This window comes from Phacochoerus africanus, chromosome 4 (assembly GCF_016906955.1).
Source record: "Phacochoerus africanus isolate WHEZ1 chromosome 4, ROS_Pafr_v1, whole genome shotgun sequence".
Taxonomy (NCBI): domain Eukaryota; kingdom Metazoa; phylum Chordata; class Mammalia; order Artiodactyla; family Suidae; genus Phacochoerus; species Phacochoerus africanus.
In genome coordinates this window covers 102,312,088-102,331,971 of record NC_062547.1, presented here as the reverse complement: position 1 = coordinate 102,331,971, position 19,884 = coordinate 102,312,088, and the positions used below count along the sequence as shown (strand labels likewise).

At 41.6% G+C, this 19,884-nt stretch overlaps 1 protein-coding gene across 1 annotated transcript; it reads right to left on the bottom strand.

The window, feature by feature from the left end:
* Positions 1-7,145: 7,145 nt before the first annotated feature.
* Positions 7,146-9,183, bottom strand: GPR150 (G protein-coupled receptor 150). The gene has a single exon (XM_047774475.1). It carries the CDS (start codon positions 9,009-9,011, stop codon positions 7,716-7,718), a length of 1,296 nt encoding a protein of 431 aa, XP_047630431.1. The 5' UTR covers positions 9,012-9,183; the 3' UTR covers positions 7,146-7,715.
* Between the last annotated feature and the right edge of the window lie 10,701 nt (positions 9,184-19,884).

Genomic DNA, 19,884 nt, shown 5'->3' with positions numbered 1-19,884 from the left:
ACCTAACCTATTTTTGATCTATTGTGTACTCCAAAATACCTAACTCTAAGACCTATTGTTACTTATAACAAACTAATGAATATAATTTCTTATTTTAACTAAATTAGATTTGAATGGGGGGAATTCTACCAGGGTGAAACTCTTATTGTTCTATGATTGTTCCAGTTTATTGAGTCACAAGTCAATATAGGAAAATAAAAAAAACAAATAACAGGAAAGACTGAATTATCCAAGAAATAGTTTCCATTCTTGCGCTGCTAAGCAGCCCCTTCGTTCTGTTGTTGTTAGGTCAGCAGGTGAGCCTTATTGTCTTCTAGGGCCTGTCCTCGGAATTGTGCCGTACAGGCAGGCATTTCCTTGTTCAGGAACCTGCCCTCGGAATTACACTGTTCAGACAGGCCTTTATCCCGATCAGGAGCTAGCCCTCAGAATTGTACTGTTCAGGCAAGCTCCCTTCCTCGGCTCCTTGTATCTTCTCGGCTCTCTGCACATGGTTTAGTGATCTATTGCTGCAGAACAAACCACCCTAGCATCTAATGGCTATGATTTATTTCTCACAAGTCTGTGGGTTGGCCTGGCAGCTCTTCCTTTGGTCTCCCCTGGGTGAGTGATCATGTGGATGCATTTAGCTGGAGGGTCATCAGGGATATGGACCCAGCTAGAATGGCTGAGTAGCTGAGCCTCCTCTCCGTATAATCTTTCTTTCTTGACTTTTTTATGGCATGGGTTGTCTCAGGGCAGCTCTTCTGAGAGGGCAAGCCTTAGGCATAAATGCTTATCAAGACCCTGCTTGTGAAAATTCTGCTGATGTCCATTGCCAAAGCAGGTCACACGGCTAAACCCAGACTCTGTGGGCAAAGATTACACTAGGGATAGATAGCAAGAAGAGTGATTCAGGAGTTCCTGCTGTGGTACAGTGGGTTAAGAATCCAACTTTATTGGCTGAGGTCGCTGTGGAAACTTCCATATGCCACCATTTAAAAAAAAGTCTCAAAGAGTTCCTGTCATGGCACAGTGGTTAATGAATCCGACTAGGAACCATGAGGTTGTGGATTTGATCCCTGGCCTTGCTCAGTGGGTTAAGGATCCGGTGATGCCATGAGCTGTGGTGTAGGTCACAGACGCAGCTTGGATCCCGAGTTGCTGTGGCTGTGGTGTAGGCCAGTGGCTACAGCTCTGATTGGACCCCTAGCCTAGGAACTTCCATATGCTGCAGCAGTGGCCCAAGAAATGGCAAAAAGACACACACACACACAAAAAAAGTCACATGAAGAGGGATTCACTGGGGGCCATTATATAATAATATATCACAGCACATTTTAGGGGTCACTTCCAGATCTGGCCATAGAAAATACAGTAATAGTTGGTCCTAAGTTCCCACCCAAAAGCTAAACTTTAAATGAAATATGTCTGTGATAAATGATGTAGTACTTTGCATGAGATAGATCTTTAATAAATAAATATCAAAATGAATGAGTAAATTAATAAATCAATAAGCTTACCAATGGTAGGAATTTTTAGGGGGAGTTCCCTGGTGGTCTAGTGGTTAGGACTCAGCACTTTCACTGCTATAGCCCAGGTTCAGTCCCTGGTCTGGGAACTGATATCTCACATCAAGCTGCTGCAGTCTGTAGTCAGAAAAATAAATAAAATTTAAAAAGACAAAAAAGAATTTTCAAATAATGTCCTATAACAATAATTATAGGTTGAGATTTCTTAACAGTCCTTACCATAAAACTTATAGTTCTTCATAGAGGATAAATTTTAAAAATACAAGTGTTATGTCTTCCATATTCTTCCATCTGCCCCACTCTGCCCAATATAGTCTCTCAGTACCTATCAGGCACTTGGAATATTCCTATTTCTTTGATACAGAACATGCAATAAGCTATAATTATACACTTCTTGCCAAACTTCAGTTAGAGGCTGCTTGCTGCTACAAATACCAGAAAGTCCAGTTTAACTGCCTTAAGCAGTAAGAAAATCTGAATTCCCCCGGTAGCCTAGTGGTTAAGGATCTGGCATTGTCATTGCTGTGGCTTGGATCACTGCCATGGTGCAGATTCAATTTCTGACCCAGGAACTTCTATTTGCCATAGGCACAGATATATATATATTTAACAGGACATCTAGTAGGCGAGCCTCAGTTGTGTTTAATGTGACAGCTCAGTGCGGTCATTAAGGACCTAAGTTCTTTTCATGTCTCTGCTCTGCCATATCCACAGTGTTGGCTTCGTCTTATGGCCCTCATGGTGAAATATGGGCTGCCAGCAACAGGCATCACCAGGTGCTCCCTCATTTACCTTCAGGTGGAGAAAGTGGGAACATGCTTATTCCCATGACTCTATAGGAATAGTTAAGGGCTTCCTTTTTTCTAGATGCCCCACAATGCTATCCCCTGTCTCATTGGTTTTAACTGGATCACATGACCACTTCTGAGCAGGACATGGTGATAAGAGGGGTGGAATTTCTTTGATGTGCTGAGACTAATTAAGGCCCAATCTTAGAGTGGGGAGGGGTCAGCTTCCCTCAAAACATTTGACTTTTCATAAGAGTCACAGGTAACAAAACAAATTTGAGAACTGTTAGAAAATGGAAAATGGATGCAAGGAAGGCAATTGGCAATTATTGTGGGCATATTACCTTCAGTAAGGCCCAACTTCCCTATTACTAAATAGTACCATTTGGTGTATTAATCTTTCATAGATTCTCTAAGATCTCTTGCTTCCCTTCATGTAATATTGCTCATCCGGACTTTATCCTTCACAGCCCAGTGTTAGAGAGTAACAATAGCTATCATTTATTGAGTACAATGGTGAATCTGAAGAGACAAGCTAACAGGAGCCCCTTCCCCACCAATCAAGCATTTTACATACATGAATCCTATGAAGTAATGAATCCTCGTTTTATCGATGAGAAAACCAAGACTCAAAAATATTCTGCAAACAGCCTAAAGTCACATAGCTGCCTAAGTCATAGAGATGAAATTCAGGTCCAAGTCTTTAGGCTCCAAAGACTCTTGCTCTTTTCATTAGATTACACTCTCTCCCAACTCACAAAATGTTTAATTTAATTAGACTATTCATTTGTATTAGTATTTTATTAATATTTTCCCTTTGATCAAGTCAGAACATTTTAGGAATGGAGGAGAAACTGCTCAAATTTTCTACTTCCTTTTAGATTTCCTAGCAAGTGGCTTAGAAAAAAAAGTTTTAAATCTATCTCCTCTTCCACAAATGAGTTAGACTATTCTATTTTTAGTGAATGATTTATAGCTAGTTGTGATTTTAGTTGCCCTCCTGGTTGTTTTGTACATACTTTCTGCTTCAAATTATGTACTAGGTCATGTTGACTTCATTTTAACTGTATGTTGCCATGTGGTTAGTTCTTTTTTAAAAAATACAGAATTATTAGTATTTAGTCTTTAAAGTTCTGGTGGTAACATTTACTTAATTGTCTATTTGAATAGTGTCCCTTGGAGTCTTTCAGTCCAGACCTGTTTGCAGCAGCTTAGCTAAAATATGACTCCAAGGGGAATATACAGTGGGTCAGGGGGTGTTATTTGATTCCTGCCAAACCTAGGTATGGGGTCTGCTTTCTTCTCTAGTTATAGTCTATTTGGGTGATACCTAGAAAAGAGATCAAGTTTAGGGTCAACTGCTCATTTACCTCTGGTGTGCAGTTTGAATGGTATGTCCCACTCTAGCAAGAGCCTAAATTCAGAATAACCTTGGGGGGCTTCCTTAATTGTGACAGAACTGAATTTCTGAGTTGTTTACAGCAATGTAGATTCCTTGGAACAGTGGTGATAATTTTGAAGGGAAGTTTCAAATTTCTTAACAAATGCCACCAAGGATGGGAACCAAGTCACCTACCTTGAAGTTTCGGATTTACTTAAAAATCAGCTAAGTTTCTTAGTTATAGAAAAAGAAGCATTTTAGTATGAATTGGGCTTCTACACATTCGAGGGAACAAAATCTTCCATAAAATTTAGGGAAAATATACTTGGTGTTTTAAATTAAATACTTGAATCGGAATTCTGCATATTTCTTTTCTGCTGCACCCCTAGCATATGAAAGTTCCCAGACCAGAAATCTATTCCCAGCCAGAGCTGTGACTTATGCCACAGATGCAAAATACTGGATTATTAATTCACTGCACCACATCAAGAACTCCCAGTAATCTTTTTTTTTTTAACCTAGATGGAAATTTATTGTAATTTCTGGATGGCATTCAGTTGAAAATCTTACATAGATTGTAAAAATCAATCTTGTTAACAATTTTGCAGTTGTGTAAAGGTTTAGTCTGGCTTCCCAACAAGCATTTCCTTTTCTTTATTTCCTAAAAGAAAGACTGAGAGTCTCATTTTTCACCCCTTCCCTATGCAACTCATATCTTTGGTTCCAGGTCCAAGTCAATCATGGTGGCCCATTTCTCTTGCAATGATATGGACATATATAGTTCTGGCCAGTGAACCATGCGGGAAGATCTATCCAGGACTTCTAAGAAATGTTTCTTCACTCTCACAAAGAGTGAAAAAAGGAGAAAGTCATCTTCTTCTGGACGTGGTTGTGTTCGAATGAGATGTCTGGAACTGAAGCAGCCATTTTATGACCTTGAGGGGAACTGATCTTAATGTTAAGCCCACCAGCTTAGGATGGCAGAATAGAAAGATGAAGAGGATTTAGGCTCTTGGTTATGAAGTTATGAAGCTACTCAATTAACCAACCCTGGAGCAGCCATACCACTGGACCTCTTGCTATGTGGTATAATATATTTAGGCCAGCCGAATCTGTTTTTTGGTTAGTGTACTCTCAAGTGCAGAAAACAGAAACTCTGACTTAATTGACTTAAATCACCTTGCCTGAGGGCATTCTAAGTGCTACATTATAGATCATATTTTGAGGTCTTTCTGAGCTTCTGCTTAGATCCTTACCTCTGGGTATTTCCCCCCTTCTAATTAGTTGATACTTCACACCGTCATTGGAATGACTTTCCAAAATTCAAACCTGATCATACTACAAACTCTGGTTAAATCTTTCAAAGGCTACTTAATGGCTTTCTTGGCAGGACACACAGGTTTTTCTTCACTGGGTCCAGGCTGGATCTCTCTGACCACATCAAGTCAGACCATTTCAACTATTGCCATTCCTTGACCGTGCAATATGCGTGCATGGTCTCTCACACATATGCTTTACAAATGCTAGCCTCAGCTGCATAGAACACCCTTCCCTATCTGATGGGTCACTCTCACCACCCCATAGTCTCCCAAGGTTGTTATCTTTCTTCTTCAGTACCCTGACATCCTGACTGGAACTCTTATTAAAACACATCTGACACTGTGCTGTATTTGTCAGATTGTCTCTTACATGTGATTATAAGATCTTTGAGGGAAAGAAGTGTCTTGTTCATTTTAGCATCTCCAATACCTAGCACAGTGCTTGGCGCAAAATAAGCAAGTAATAATGTCTGTTTATTAGTGGAAATAATGCTATAACCCAGATCTAGGTTCATGAAGACAACTGTGTTCTTTTCTCTTTAGGTAACTTATTCTTGGTACATTGCACACCATAGATAGCATCCTTAGCAGGTTAGGGAAGATTAAAGAGAGGAAGGAAAATCTCTGACTCTTGTAACATTTTGGACAGAATTTTAGAGGCAGGTAAGCCAAGTTTAATGAAGATTTCTTTTTGTATCCATTCAGCCAGTCTGTGTCTTTTGATTGGGGCATTTAGTCCATTAACATTTAAGGTAATTATCGATATGTATGTTCTTATTGCCATTTTATTAATTGCTTTGGATTTGTTTTTGTTGCTCTTTTTTCTTTCCTTCTCTTGTTCTCTCCTCTTCTGGTTTGATGACTATCTTTGGCGTTGTATTTGAATTGATTTTTCTTTCTTTGTGTGTCAATTGTAGATTTTTGGTTTGCAGTTATTCTGAAGTTTTGATATGAGTCTATATGTATATGAAATTGTTTTAAGTTGTTGTTCTCTTAATTGCAAGTTCATCTCCAGTGTCCTGCATTTGTACCCACCTCTTCTCATGATTTCTGATTTTGATGGTATAATTGTGCATGGATGATTTTGTATCTTTACTGTATATATACCTTTACTGGTGAGCCTTGTCATTTGTGGAATTTTTGTTTCCTGTTGCTGTCTTTTCTTTTCTGCCTAGAGAAATTCCTTTAGTATTTGTTGTAAGACTGGTTTAGTGTTGCTGAATTCTCTCAGCTTTTGCTTATCTGTGAAGGTTTTGATTTCTCCTTCAAATCTGAATGAGAGCCTTGCTGGGTAAAGTAACCTTGGTTGGAGGTTTTTTCCCTTCATCATGTTAAGTATATCATGGCACTCCCTTCTGAAGATTTCCTTTTGTAAATTTTTTATACCTTCTATCTATGCCTAACTCATATGACGAATTAATCAGCAAATTGTGTGTGTGCCTACTATGCATCAAACATTAAGTGTTTGAGATATACCAGTGAACAAAACAAAGACAGCCCCCCAAAACACTGGCTTGGCAAGTGAATTTTACCAGCCATTTCCCCTTTTGACATCTTAGTCCTGCGTTTGTGCATAACAGGAAACACTATAATGGAAAGCCTGCAGATTCTCAGGTGAAAGACACTGGTAAACACAGGACTATTTGTTTAAGTGCTGCCACTTCTCTCCAGAACCAAGGACAGTAAGGAGGAGGAGGTCACTAACTAAATCTGTTCTGTGAACTTTTTCTCAGCAATCCACACCAACAGGCATTGCCTTTTTTTTTTTTTTTAAGATATACATATATATATATCTCATTGGAAGGTTGCAGCTGTCATCCTAGCTGCAAATCTCCCTAAAGCTGCGCCTGGGACAGTCAGCCTCGCCCCTATGCACCTCCCAGGTGCTTCCCTTCTCTAATTTGCTGAGGATTTTGTGCTGAGAGGCTCCACCTGTGCACAGCAGCACAGCTGTAGAGGCTGATCTGGGCACAGGAACAATTCCCTACAGAAACCGGGCATATTTGAAAGGTTCAAAAGAAAGCTTTTTTGTCTCCCTCCTACAATCCCAGCTTCTGAAGCGGAAGCTGATGGGAAATAAAAGCCACGGTTCTTTTCTTCTGAGAAAACACATTACCATGTTTAAAAAAAAAAAAAAAAGCCCTAATTGCTCTGTAGGAAATGTTTTTATTTTACAAACACTATGTGGCTCTGAAGTGACAGCAAGATTCCATTTCTGACAGTATCACTGGTACGATTTCTAGGCTCCTCAGGGAGAGCAGTGTGAGGATAGTCCTCTCTGAAAGGCAAATTCTCTGGTTCCCAAAGGTATCCTTGACTTAAACACGATCCGAAATAAGTAAAAACAGATGATAACAAAGCAAATAATGAAAGCTTGCCAATTTAGCTAAAACAAATGATCTTATCCAGAACACTATGGGAGTGAAAAAGAACTGCAGAGATAATTCTGTAACTTTGCTTTTACAACTTCCCAATGGCTCACTCTCCAAATGGGGGAAATATGAGAGGAACTAGAAAGGAGAAAACCTGGAAGAGTGTAGAAAAAATAAAAACATTAGAAAGAAATATAATAGGGGTTGTGGAGGACGGGGACAGCTTCAGCGTAAAGCTCTTGGAGACTCGCTTGCCCCTTGTGATCTAGACAGACCCAGGCCAGCCTCGGTGTTCCGTGGAGGCGGTGCTGCGGGGACAGATGACTTGTCTGATCATCCAACACCTAGAAGATGCTTTCGCAGGAACAGGGCAGCGGCCGGGGCCGCGGAGGGGGTGGGCGCAGGTAGCCCTCCTCCGGCTGCTCCCGCCGAGCGTGGTGATAATGCGGGTGAGGCCAGCGGTGGCGGTGGAGTGCCTGGTGGCCCAGGGCCCCCTCGTCGTCCTCCGCGGTTCCCTCCCACGGGCAGCACACTGCGGCCAGGCGCCTCCGCAGCCGCCGCCGGAGCTGGCAGTCGCCCGCCTGAAAGAACAGGTAGACGAAGGGATCAAGAGCGCTGTGGGCCACCGCCACAAGGCGCAGCGCCACCGCTAGGTCCTCGGCCTCCCAGTCTCCCACGGGTCTAGACGACCACGTGGCCGCCAGCCAGGCGGCGAAGTAGGGCAGCTCGCACCCCATGAACAGCAGCGTCAGCACCAGGCTCATCTTTAGGCTCTGGACCTTGGCGCGGGGCAGCGCGCTGGGCGTGGGGGTTCGGCCAGGACTGGCGGATCTAGGCGCTGCTGAAGATGGGGTTTGGGCCGGACGCTGCCGCCAGGCACAGAGCAGGCGGCTGCCAGCGATGCCCATGACAGCGACCGGCGCCAGGAAGCCCGCGACGGCCTCATAGAGCGCGTAGACCATCAGGTGCCAGTGCGGCAGCAGCGCGAAGATGTCATGGCAGCGACGCTCCCCGGGCCAGGCGCGGGCAGACGGGGGCTCGGCAGGCGGCGGCGAGGGGGCGCCCCCGCGCACCACGAAGGCTGAGGGCAGAGCCAGCAGCAGCGCCAGCAACCAGCCCAGGGCAGTGAGGGCGCGCGCGGGCAGCGGCAGGCCCTGTGGACGGCGCACGGCGCGCTGGCGCTCTAGCGCGATGAGTGCCACGAGGTGGGCGGAGGCGCTTCGGCCCGACGCCCGCAGCAGCTGCACGAAGCGGCAAGCCAGGTCGCCCGCGGCCCGGCGCGGCCCCCACAGTTCCCAGGCCAGCTGCGACAGCGCAGTGCCCCCACACGCGTACAGGTCGGCCAGGGCCAGCTGCACCAGCAGGAAGTCCATCTTGCGACGCTTGGGACCTGCCCAAGGCCCGCCACCGCCGCACAGGCGGCACAGCACCGTGGCGTTGCCGGCCACCGCCACCACCAGGATGATCCCCAGGAAGACCAGGCGGACGCGGCGGCTGGGCTGCCAGGGTGGCGGCGGCGGTGGTCCCGGGACGGGGGATCCCTGTTCAGAAGTCAAGTTGAGACCCCAGCTCAGCGAGATGGTTTCGGAGAGGTTGGGCGCCGGCGACGAGGAAGTTGAGGGGCTGAAAGGATCCTCCATCCTTCGCCTGGAGGAAAAGGAGGTACCGAAGAGGGCAGGAAGGGCGCGGGAAACCAAGGTGGAGGCGAGGTTGCGCGGGGCGCGACGCCGGGTCTAGGAGTTCGCAAAGTTAGTTGAAAGCGCACACGCACAGAGGGAGATGGATGTGGGTAGCTTTAGCGCTTACTTGTTTTTTATAGGTTGTCCTCGTCATTTGTCACTCAAATGAGGGTTGTACACTAGAGGGACACACATGATTTCTCTTCTCCACCTTTCTTTCCGTGTCTCCCCTTCCAGTCTCTGCGGAGGCTCCCTCGCTGCCCTCGCAGCGAACCACTAGGCTCTAGGATCCTCTCCCTTTCTCTGTTTACATGTGGAGCAAAGCTGGACAGAGGGTCATTTTGCCTGACCATTGTAAAGGCTCGAGTTAACCTGGGACCGGAACACCGGAGGGGAAGGTCCTGACTGAGATTGTACCTCTCAAAATGGTTTCAGATTGCCCTTAGGAAAAAATAGAAAAGGCACTGGTTTTGATTAATTTAAAAAAAAAAAAAAAGATTTGAAATGTCATGGATCTTCACCAGCGTGAGAAAAACAAGAACACAAGAACACAGTCTTTTGAGCAAAGAGGAGCCCAGTAGATGAATCTCTTTCTGGCCAATAATGAGAGTATTTTACTTGGAGAGAACTAAAGTCAAGGTTGTTGCTTGGTAATTACGAGTAGCAATGGTCTGCAGACTTTCAAATACCCCTGATTACTAGAAACAGTGGATCACAGCTGCTCTCGGTGATGTAAATTTCATTTTATTAGTCTGAAGAAGGCATTAATAGGTTTTATGCAAATAGTAGTACATTTATTGCTTTTCTCCTAATATTTTCACCCAGTGATGGATGTGTCATCATTGCGTTTCTTTCTCTTGATTCTCTTTTCTAGCAGATGGGAGGTTGCTAGGAGGGACTACGCCTCCAATAAGCCTAGAGAAAAGGTGACTAAGAAAATGATAAGGCGGCCAATTTTTAAAAAAGAATTCCAAGTGACAGGAAATGGTTTAGATTAAATGCTATCTTTTTTATTTTAGCTATACCTCCTCACAAACACATCTTAGTTTTCCTGTTGGAAGCATCAATTTGTCTTTTATGCACCCTCCACATTAATCACGGTTAAAGTACGCTTCCTGTGCTTCCTGGCCTGGGCGTCTGCTGGGGTTCACATTCCGAGGCTGAAGAAGCAGTTGACAGTCTAAGATGCACAGGATGGGATGGTTTGGTGGGTGCAGCAGACAGTCCTGCCAGTTGCTGTAGGAATCTCATTTCCTGAGCTGTTGTCCTCTGGCCAGAGATCTTTGTCATTTTTATTACATCCCCACTGCCTAGCACTGGATCTGACACATAGTAGGTATCAGTAAATATGTTTTGAGTTGATGAATGAATGGATATGTGATGCATTTCAGATAATTTTGAGCAAGTGTTTCTACCTTGATTATAAATCCATCAACCTAAGAAAAAAATGCCTTTCATACCTCTGCCAGTATCATCCAGAAGAGCTCAAGGGAACTCTGGGGAGTTATAAGAATAGCCATTCTTGGTGGAACATTTAAGAGGCAGAGTGATAGCCTTGGGAAATCAAACCCCTGGTTTAATTTTCACATTCTTTCCTCAAAAGGTTTTGCCTGTGGCCTTTTTCTGTGTAACATACATCATTCCTGCCTATGAGCCACTTCTTCCATGGAGCTTTCTCTAAGCAATACCCATAATTCAGTGATTCTCCTAGCCAATATAATTTTAATATTTCTCAAGATAATTCTATAATTTGTCTCAAATTTCTTGAAATGCTCTCATATAACAAAACAAGATTCTGAGTTCCCATCGTGGCGCAGTGGTTAACGAATCCGACTAGGAACCATGAGGTTGCGGGTTCGGTCCCTGCCCTTGCTCAGTGGGTTAAGGATCTGGCGTTGCCGTGAGCTGTGGTGTAGATTGCAGATGCGGCTCGGATCCCAGGCTGGTGGCTACAGCTCTGATTAGACCCCTAGCCTGGGAACCTCCATATGCCATGGGAGCGGCCCAAGAAATAGCTAAAAAGCTAAAAAAAAAAAAAACAAACAAACAAACAAAAAACAAAACAAGATTCCACCAGCAAAATGACATTTCATAGAACTTTACTAAGACCTGATAAAATTTGGATTTAAAAACATAATTCTTCTCAAAATAATACCTGCACATAGTTTGGAAAGTCAAACGGAGCTAGGGGACTGTAACAGCATAAAGAGTTCCCCATCCACACACCCTTAGGCCTCCTTCCTCTCTTCTGGAAGGGTGCCGATTTAGATAGAATTTGCTGTTTCTTCTGGCACTTACTTAATTCCAAAATTCTGAATAGTAAGTGTGTAACACTGTTGCTTCAGTGATTGTAGATATTATCTATTAGCTTCTGCTTAGAAAAAGATAAGGACAAATATTTAGCTCTCACACCTCTGTCTCCACTGTTTCTCTTTTCCCATACTGTTAGTACAGTAATATTGTGAATTGGGGTTGGAGCTCTATTCAATATTTACATTATTTGGAAAGGAAAATATCCATAGCTGAATGTTGTACTATATCATGAATATCATTATTTTCTTTTTTTCCCTTTACATTGAGTTACCTTTTTTTTTTTTTAATTGTCTTTTTGTGTTTTTCTAGGTCCACACCTGAGGCACATGGAGGTTCCCAGGCTAGGGGTCTAATCAGAGCTGTAGCCACAGGCCTATGCCAGAGCCACAGCAATATGGGATCTGAACCTCGTCTTCGACCTACACCACAGCTCACAGCAACGCCAGATCCTTAACCTACTGAGCAAGGACAGGGATTGAACTCACACCCTCATGGTTCCTAGTCGGATTCGTTAACCACTGAGCCACGACAGGAACTCCAACCTTTTCTTAATTTTCATTATTACCATAGCTAGTTTTCTCTATACCTTTAAAGAGTTCCTCAGTACAATTTCCACAAGATCAGTTTCATAACGTAATATAGCACTTCCAAATTTTTTTCTTGGAAACCTTACTAGAGATCTCTTTTCCCTTCCTATGTGGGCTGGTTTCTGTCTAGGCTGGCTGCCTAACTATCCCCACAGAAATTCCCTTTGTTTCCATCAGTGAAATTCTCTTTCTCTTGGGTTGGAGTTCCTGTTTCTTGGATCTCTTTTCTTATTTATTGGTTTCTTCTCTTTTGGGTAGAAAGCATCCTTCGGTAGCTTTTTGAGGAAAGGAAAATTTTTGGGACTTTGCATGTCCAAAAATTTCTTTATTAACCCTCATGATTTGTCTGAGTTTAGAGTTTTCTATTGGAAACATTTTCCTCCTAATTTTCATGGCATTGCTCCATTGCCTTCTGGTTTCTAAGTGTTTGTGGGGAGAAGCCTAAAGCCATTCTGACTCCTGATTTGTTTGGATGTGATTGCTTTTTTCATTGATTATTCAAAGCTTATTGATTCTTCACTTTGACAGATTTCACAAAAATGTGGTTTGCAATGGTTTTATCTTCATTCACTGTGCTTGGCACAATCAAGAATCATGAACTGTAACATTAGTGGCCCTAGCGGCCTCTGATCAGAACAGTCTTCCAGAGTTTCTTTTTTCCCTCTCAAAATACGCATGGGTCTGAAGGGCCCATGACACGTTTTACAGAATGTCTCTAAAGTTGTATTTATTTCCATATAATTAAATTTGGATTAGACTTTTGGGGCTGAAATACTGCATAGGTAATACTATGTCCTCAGTGCATCATTTCAGGGGCTCGCAGAGGTAGTTTGTCTCAATATTGGTTATGACAAACTTGACATATTTTTAATATAAAATAAAATATTTTTATTACATAAGTAGTACATATTAATTTCAGAATTATTAGACAACAATAATCACTAAACATATCACCAGAAGTACCATTGTTAATACTTAGTTATATATCCTTTAGACTATAATAATCTGATCTATATATTTATAAAAATGTCATGCTATATAATCTACTATCATGCCTTTTTTCCCAGTTAACATTATATTTGGACAGCTTTCCATGTCAGTAAAAAACATGATGTGACTATCTGTTTGCTGTGAAATGAATTACATATATTTAAATTACCCCTTACTTTTGGACAGACTTTCTGATTTTCACTTTATAAATAATTCTGTGAAGAACATCTCTTCACATACATCCTTGCACACACATTCAGTTATTCCTTTAGGATAAAATCCTATGCTTGAGCACATGCATTTTTCTAGCATTTTGATACATGGTGCTGAAATTCCCTTGACAAGGAGCACAAGCAATGTGTGTGTCTTTCTCCTCGTAGTCTTAACAGTAATGAGCCTGGTCATTGTTTTAAGTTTTTGTCATTTTCATAGGTGAAAACAAGTTATTTAATAATTTCAAAATTCAGACAATTTATAGACCATAAAATTCAGACTCTAAAAATATCCAGTTGGTGCATTTTAGCATATTTGCAAGTTTGTGCAACCACCACCACTGTCTAATTCCATTTCGCTTTCATCACTCCAAGAAGAAACTCCACACACATTCCTTTCATCCTCGAGCTCCTGGAAACTGCCCATCTCCTCTCTCTTTTTGTCTATTCCAGACGTTTCATATACATGCAGTAATAACAGTATCTTGCCTTTGTGCCTGGCTTCTTTCACTTTGCATAATGTTTTCAAGGTTCACTCATATCGTGATATGTAAAGGTGTCCTCTTGATGGGTAAGCAATATTCATTCCATTGTGTGGATCGCACATTTTGGATTAGCCAAAACCACATTTTATTTATCCATTTATCAACTGATGGACATTTGGGTTGTTTCCACTTTTTACTGTTGTGCACAGTGCTTTAATGAACATTTGTGTATACCTGTTTTTCTGTGATCACCTCTTTTCAGTTCTCTGGGATATGTATATACCTAGGAGTAGATTGGCTGGGTCATATGGTTATTCTGTGTTTAGCATCTTGAGGAACTTCCAAACTGTTTTCCACAGAGTGCCCCATTTTACATTCCCACCAGTGATGTCCGAGTGTTCCCATTTCTCCCTTTCTGTAGATATAGGTTCCCATGTGGCACATTATTCCTTCTGCTTGAATCAGGTACTTTAATGTTTCTTATAGTTCAGGTGTGCAGGTAACAAATTCTCTCAGCTTCTTCATTTTTGAAAAAATTTTGCTGGGTGTATAGAATTCTAGAATGTTTGTCTTTTAGTACTTTAAAGAAATTGCACCATTATCTCCTGGTTTGCATAGGTTTTTGAAAAAAGTTATTATTTTATGGGCACACCTGTGGCATATGGACGTTCCTGGGCCAGGGATTGAATCCAAGCCGAAGCTTGGACCTACACCACAGTTGCAGCAATCCCTGCTGATCCTTTAACTCACTGTGCCAGGCCAGAGATTGAAGGTGCACTTCTGAAGCAACCCGAGCTGCTGCAGTCAGATTCTTAACCCACTGTACCACAGTGGGAACTTCTTTTTTTTTTTGCTTTTTAGGATCGTACCCGCAGCATATGGAGGTTCCAAGGCTAGGGGTCGAATTGGAGCTACAACTGCCAGCCTACGCCACAACCACAGGAACATCAGATCCGAGCCCCGTCTGCAACCCACAGCTCATGGCAATGCTGGATCAGGATCGTTAACCCAATGAGCAAGGCCAGGGATTTGACCTGCAATCTTATGGTTCCTAGATGGATTCATTTCTGCTGTGCCACAACAGGAACTCCCACAGTGGGAACTCTTGCATCGGGTTTTGTTTGTTTGTTTAATGAGAAATATGCTTTAATTTTTATCATTTTTCCTTTGTATGGAATGTTTCTTTTTTCTCTGGTTGCCCCTAAGATTTTCTTCTTGTCTGTGTTTTCCAGCAGTATAATGAGAATATGCATATATGTGTTTTTCTTTGTATTCTGATTGGGCTTCTCTAAACATTTAGGTTGGTGATTTGTTGTCATTCATTAATTTTGGAGAATTCTCAGCAGTTATCTTCTCAGATCTTCTGACATTTCCCCTCTATTCTCCTTCTTAACAGTTGCACATATATCTTTGTGGATTGTCCCACAGCTCTTAGATGCTCTGCTTTATTTTTTTCCACTTTTTTTTCCCTCTTTTTCCTCTACCTCATCTCTCCCCAGAGGAGCTTGTTAACATTGTGAAATTCAGCATTTTATTTTGAAAAATTTCTTTGGGCCTGTGTTCAAGTTCATTAATTCCTTTTTTTTTTTCAAGTACACTAATTTTTTCTTTTGTGTCTCGTCTGCTGATAAGCCATTTGAAGAACTTATTCATCTAGGATTGCATGTTGTTCATGTCTAGTCAATGAACTTATTTTTTTTAATAGTTTCCATCTCGCTGCTGAAATTTCCTCTTCATGCATGACATTCACATTTCCTCCTAAACCCTTCAATAGATTCGTCATAGTATTTTCAGGTCCCTCTCTCATTGTTTCAACTTCTGGGCTATCTCAGTCTGGTTTTGTTTACTGTTATATTTCTTCAAAATGGATCTTGCTCTTTTGCCTTATAAGTTTGACTTGATGCCACACATTGTTTGTAAAGGAAAAATAGTGACTGAGTTAAACAGTATTTACTCCTGAAAGTGGGCATGCCTCTTCATCTGTCAGGCCACTTGGGAGGGGCGAGGGAGGTTGACTAAATTTAGTTAGTAGTTGAGCTAAGTTTGGTTTTGATGTTGCTATAGTTAACATTATTCTATTGCAGACTTCACACTCCTCCATGCTGCTGCTGTCTTGCTTTAGGGAGAGGCCTGGAGTGCTGGTGGGGTTTTTTCAGTGTTCCTGCTCCCCCTGCCCCTTTCTGCACTTGGCCATGGAGGGCAGGGAGAGAGGTGTCTCTCTCCAGCTTCTTGCCCATCTCCCAGAAGTAATGTACCATTGCTCATAGTTGGGGCAGGATGATTTTTTTTTTTTTTAAAGAAACTTTCTTCTTCCAGACTGTCTTATGTAGGCCCTGGGGTGTTTATCCACCGTTCTGTCCCTTTGTCCTGTGGGCAGCTCATCTTTGCATTGTAACTTGGAAAAGAACAAGTTTTCTGTCCCTACTGTTAGAAGACATCTGTCTTTGCTTTCTATCAGCACAGAATCCTGAGCCTGGCTGGGTTTCTGGTCCAAGGATCATAGTTTGAATAACAAGGTTCAAGACTCGAAGTTCCCACATCTTTGCTGCACACTAGACTCACCTGAAGAGCTTTAAAAAACAAATTATAAGGCTTGGAGGTGGGAGTCAGACATTGATAGTTTTTAAACATCCTCAGGGGATTCCATTTGCAGCAAATTGTGAACTGTTGTTCTAGACTAGGAGCTAGTAAACTCTGGCCTACAGATGAAACCCTGTGCTCTTGTAAACAAAACTTCATTGGAACAGAGCCACACTCATTTGTTCACATATTTTCTATTGCTGCTTTCCTGATACTACAGCAACACTGAGCATTTGTGAGAGACCATATGGCTCACAAAGCCTAAAGCATTTAGTATCTGGCCTTTTTCATAGAAAAAGAAAAAAAAAAGAAAAAAAAAAAAAGGAGAGCGTCTCTTTGTCAACTCTCTTGTGCAAGCTTTTGCTAGAACTTACTGTTTCTGGAAAGCTCTGCATTTTTGAGATGGCTACTCCTTTTTACCCCTGCCCTGGACTAATGTTCTAATACAATGTGATAGCTGAAAAATTCGAATTCCCAGCATATTAATTCAATAGGTATTTATTAAGCTTCTACTATGTGTCAGGCCCCTGGGATACTTAAGGAAACAAAAAGGACAAAAGGCCATTCCTGCTTGGAGCCTCCATCCTAGAGGGGTGGGAAGGGCTGGAGACAGTATCAGCAAACAAAGTATGTAAAACATACACTGAGTTGGATGGTAATGATTTATAAGCAGGAAAATAAAGCGAGGGAGCCCTTATGATTAGGTAACATTTGAGCAATGCCCTGAAGGAGGTAACCAAGAGAGCTGTGGGGACATCCAAGGGAGAACTGCATTCCAGGCTGCAAGAGTTGACAAGCACAAAGGTCTTGAGGTGGTGCCAGCCGGGGGTGCTTGAGAAGGACAGGGAGGCCTGTGTGCCTGGAGCAGAGTGAATGAAGTGGAGTGAGCTGGGGAGAGGTCTAACATGGATGGGGTTATTTAGGGCCATGCAGGCTATTGTCGTGACTTGGGCTTGTGGACCAAGAATGTCACCTGCCATTTCAATAAACAAAGGATGTTGTGAACAACCAACCATCAGCCACTGCAGCCACCCCTGACTGTGCACCCTGAGGGGATTTAGGATCTAGAAAATAGGATCCTGGCTCTAGACACTGAAGGTGCATATCAGAGGAATGAGTTCACGGAGCCCAAACTCTTACATCATCCCATACATAGAAAAGCGCTAAATTCATGAATTTGAGATGTCTGGTTTTCTTTAATTAACAGTAATCTTTTGATGTTCTGACTCCCTGGTTTTTGTTGCCAAAACCCCTGTATATCCTGGCTTCTCCCTTACCTCTTCAGAGCAGTCCCTCAGAACTATCTGAGAGGCTGCTTAAGTCCCCAGCAAATCTATCCAAAAAAACATAAATCTCAATTTTTAGGTTTTGCTTTTTTTTCTTTTTTCTTTTTTCCCAGTCAGCAGACTTTTAGGGAGTAAGGTGAGAAACCAGTGGAGGGTTTGAGTATCAGTGATTTGATCCCATATATCTTTAGCAGAATCACTCTAGCTGCTGTGTTGAGAACAGATTCGGGAAAGCCAAGGGCAGACTCAGGGAGACCACCTAGGAGGCTGTTGCAAAATTCCAAAACAGATTTTTCTTTTTCTTTTTAGGGCCTTGCCTGAGGCATATGGAAGTTCCCAGGCTAGGGGTTGAATTGGAGCTACAGCTGCTGGCCTACACCACAGCCACAGCAACTAGGGATCCGAGCCTTGTCTGTGACCTACACCCACAGCTCACAACACCGGATCCTTAACCCACTGAACTAGGCCAGGGATCCAACCTGCATCCTCATGGATACCAGCTGGATTCATTTCTGCTACACCACGACTGGAACTCCTTCCAAACAGATTGGAACAGGGTGGTAGCAGTGGAGGTAGTAAAAAACAAAGCTCAAAGATTGTCCTCAATTCAATTTATAATCAATGTCAGTTCCTCTCAGATTCTGGCATTAGATAATTTGTCTTGGTTTTGCAAATTTATCTTCTTTTTCTGTTTTCATGGTTGTTAGATAACATTTTGAATTAGATATTGTCCTAAAAATTTAATTTTATCTAATTATGATCCTATATTGAATATGCTTAAAACATTACATATGCTTGGTAAATTCTAACAATGAACGCATCTTAAAGGGTTTGAGCAGAATGAGTTGGATTATATTTATTTTCCCATGCTTATGTTTTCAGAATCACATTTCTATTATTATTGCTTTTTTTCCCCCCTATATTTAGCATATACACCACACATTAGCTATTTCTTCCCCCTTAATTAGGAGATGAGAAGTGGATTTGTATATTTTAAGTTTAACCTCAGGAATCTAATATTGAGGTCTTTCTCTTTACGGTTTTACTTCAGAATATATCTGAAGTGAAATTTCTTTCTCAGAAATTTATATATAACTGCAAAGATAAGCTCATACAAATTCATTGAGGAACAATATAGTAAAGGAGATGAACTGGCTTATGAAGAAAACTTCAAAGTTTGCAAAAGGAAGTTAGGATTAAAAAAGGAAATTAGGTAAAATAATTATTTGCGGATAAACTTTTTACCTGAAAAATAAATACCAATTGGAAAAATACAGTATTTTGATACAAAGTATATAGATATAGAGTTTGCATAAATAAACAGTTTGAAGATATAATGGAAGAAAGATCCACTTAAAATAGCACACCACCAACAAATGATAAAGTAGCTGGGAATAAATTCACCCCTGGCTCTACATTAGTTAGCATCATCTCTGGAAGCTTAACAAACTAAACAGCAATAAGAACAAAACTGACCAGGTGCCATTCCTAGAATTCTGATTCCACTGGTTTGGGATAGGGCCTGGGCGGTATTTTTTAAAGGTCTGTACTTTTTAGAAGTCTCTATGCAGAAACTGATCTATATGAAGAAAACTTAGAATATTACTGAGTGATATAAAGAAGACTTGAAGAAAGGAAAAGTATACTCTAGTCTTTAGAATACTGAATACCATGAAGAATTCAATTCTCCCTAAATTAGACTATAAATTTAACATAAAATCATAAAAAGACTAACTAACAAGATTTTCATTTTAAAAGTAGACAAACTTATTCTAAATATGCATGGAAAAAGCAAGTTAGCAAGAATAGCCAGGACAATTCTGAAAAAGAAAACTGTCACAAAGGAAATAGTCTGACCAGATATTGCAATTGCATTAATAAACAAAACAAAATGGTTCACTGCAAAGTAAAAAATGTTTTAAAGGGACCCAAATGGAAACAAGTCTTGATATATGGTAAAAATGGCATTTCACATCAATAGAGGAAAAGGTAATTTATTCAGTAGAAGATGTTATATGATAAAGTAGCATTTTCTAACCTAAACTAAATTTTAGTTTACTCAATAAGAGATCAGCTGGGCAGCAATCTTAGAAAAAACAAACTAAAATTAGATCTCTAATATGTAATACATTTCTATGGGTCAAAGATTTAAGGGTGAAAAATAAAACTCTAAAAGAAGCTAAGTGGGAAAGGCCATTTAATTTTAATATTTATTTATTTCTGTCTTTTTAGGGCTGTACCCATGGCATATGGAGGTTTCCAGGCTAGAGGTCTAATCAGAGCTATAGCTGCCAGCCTACATCACAGCCACAGCAACACAGGATTCTAGCCCTGTCTGAGACCTACACCACAGCTCACAGCAGTGCAGGATCCCTTACCCA

What these genes read in the sequence shown, in the direction of transcription:
- GPR150 (XM_047774475.1), bottom strand. Translation starts at nt 9,011, where the DNA reads ATGGAGGATCCTTTCAGCCCCTCAACTTCCTCGTCGCCGGCGCCCAAC.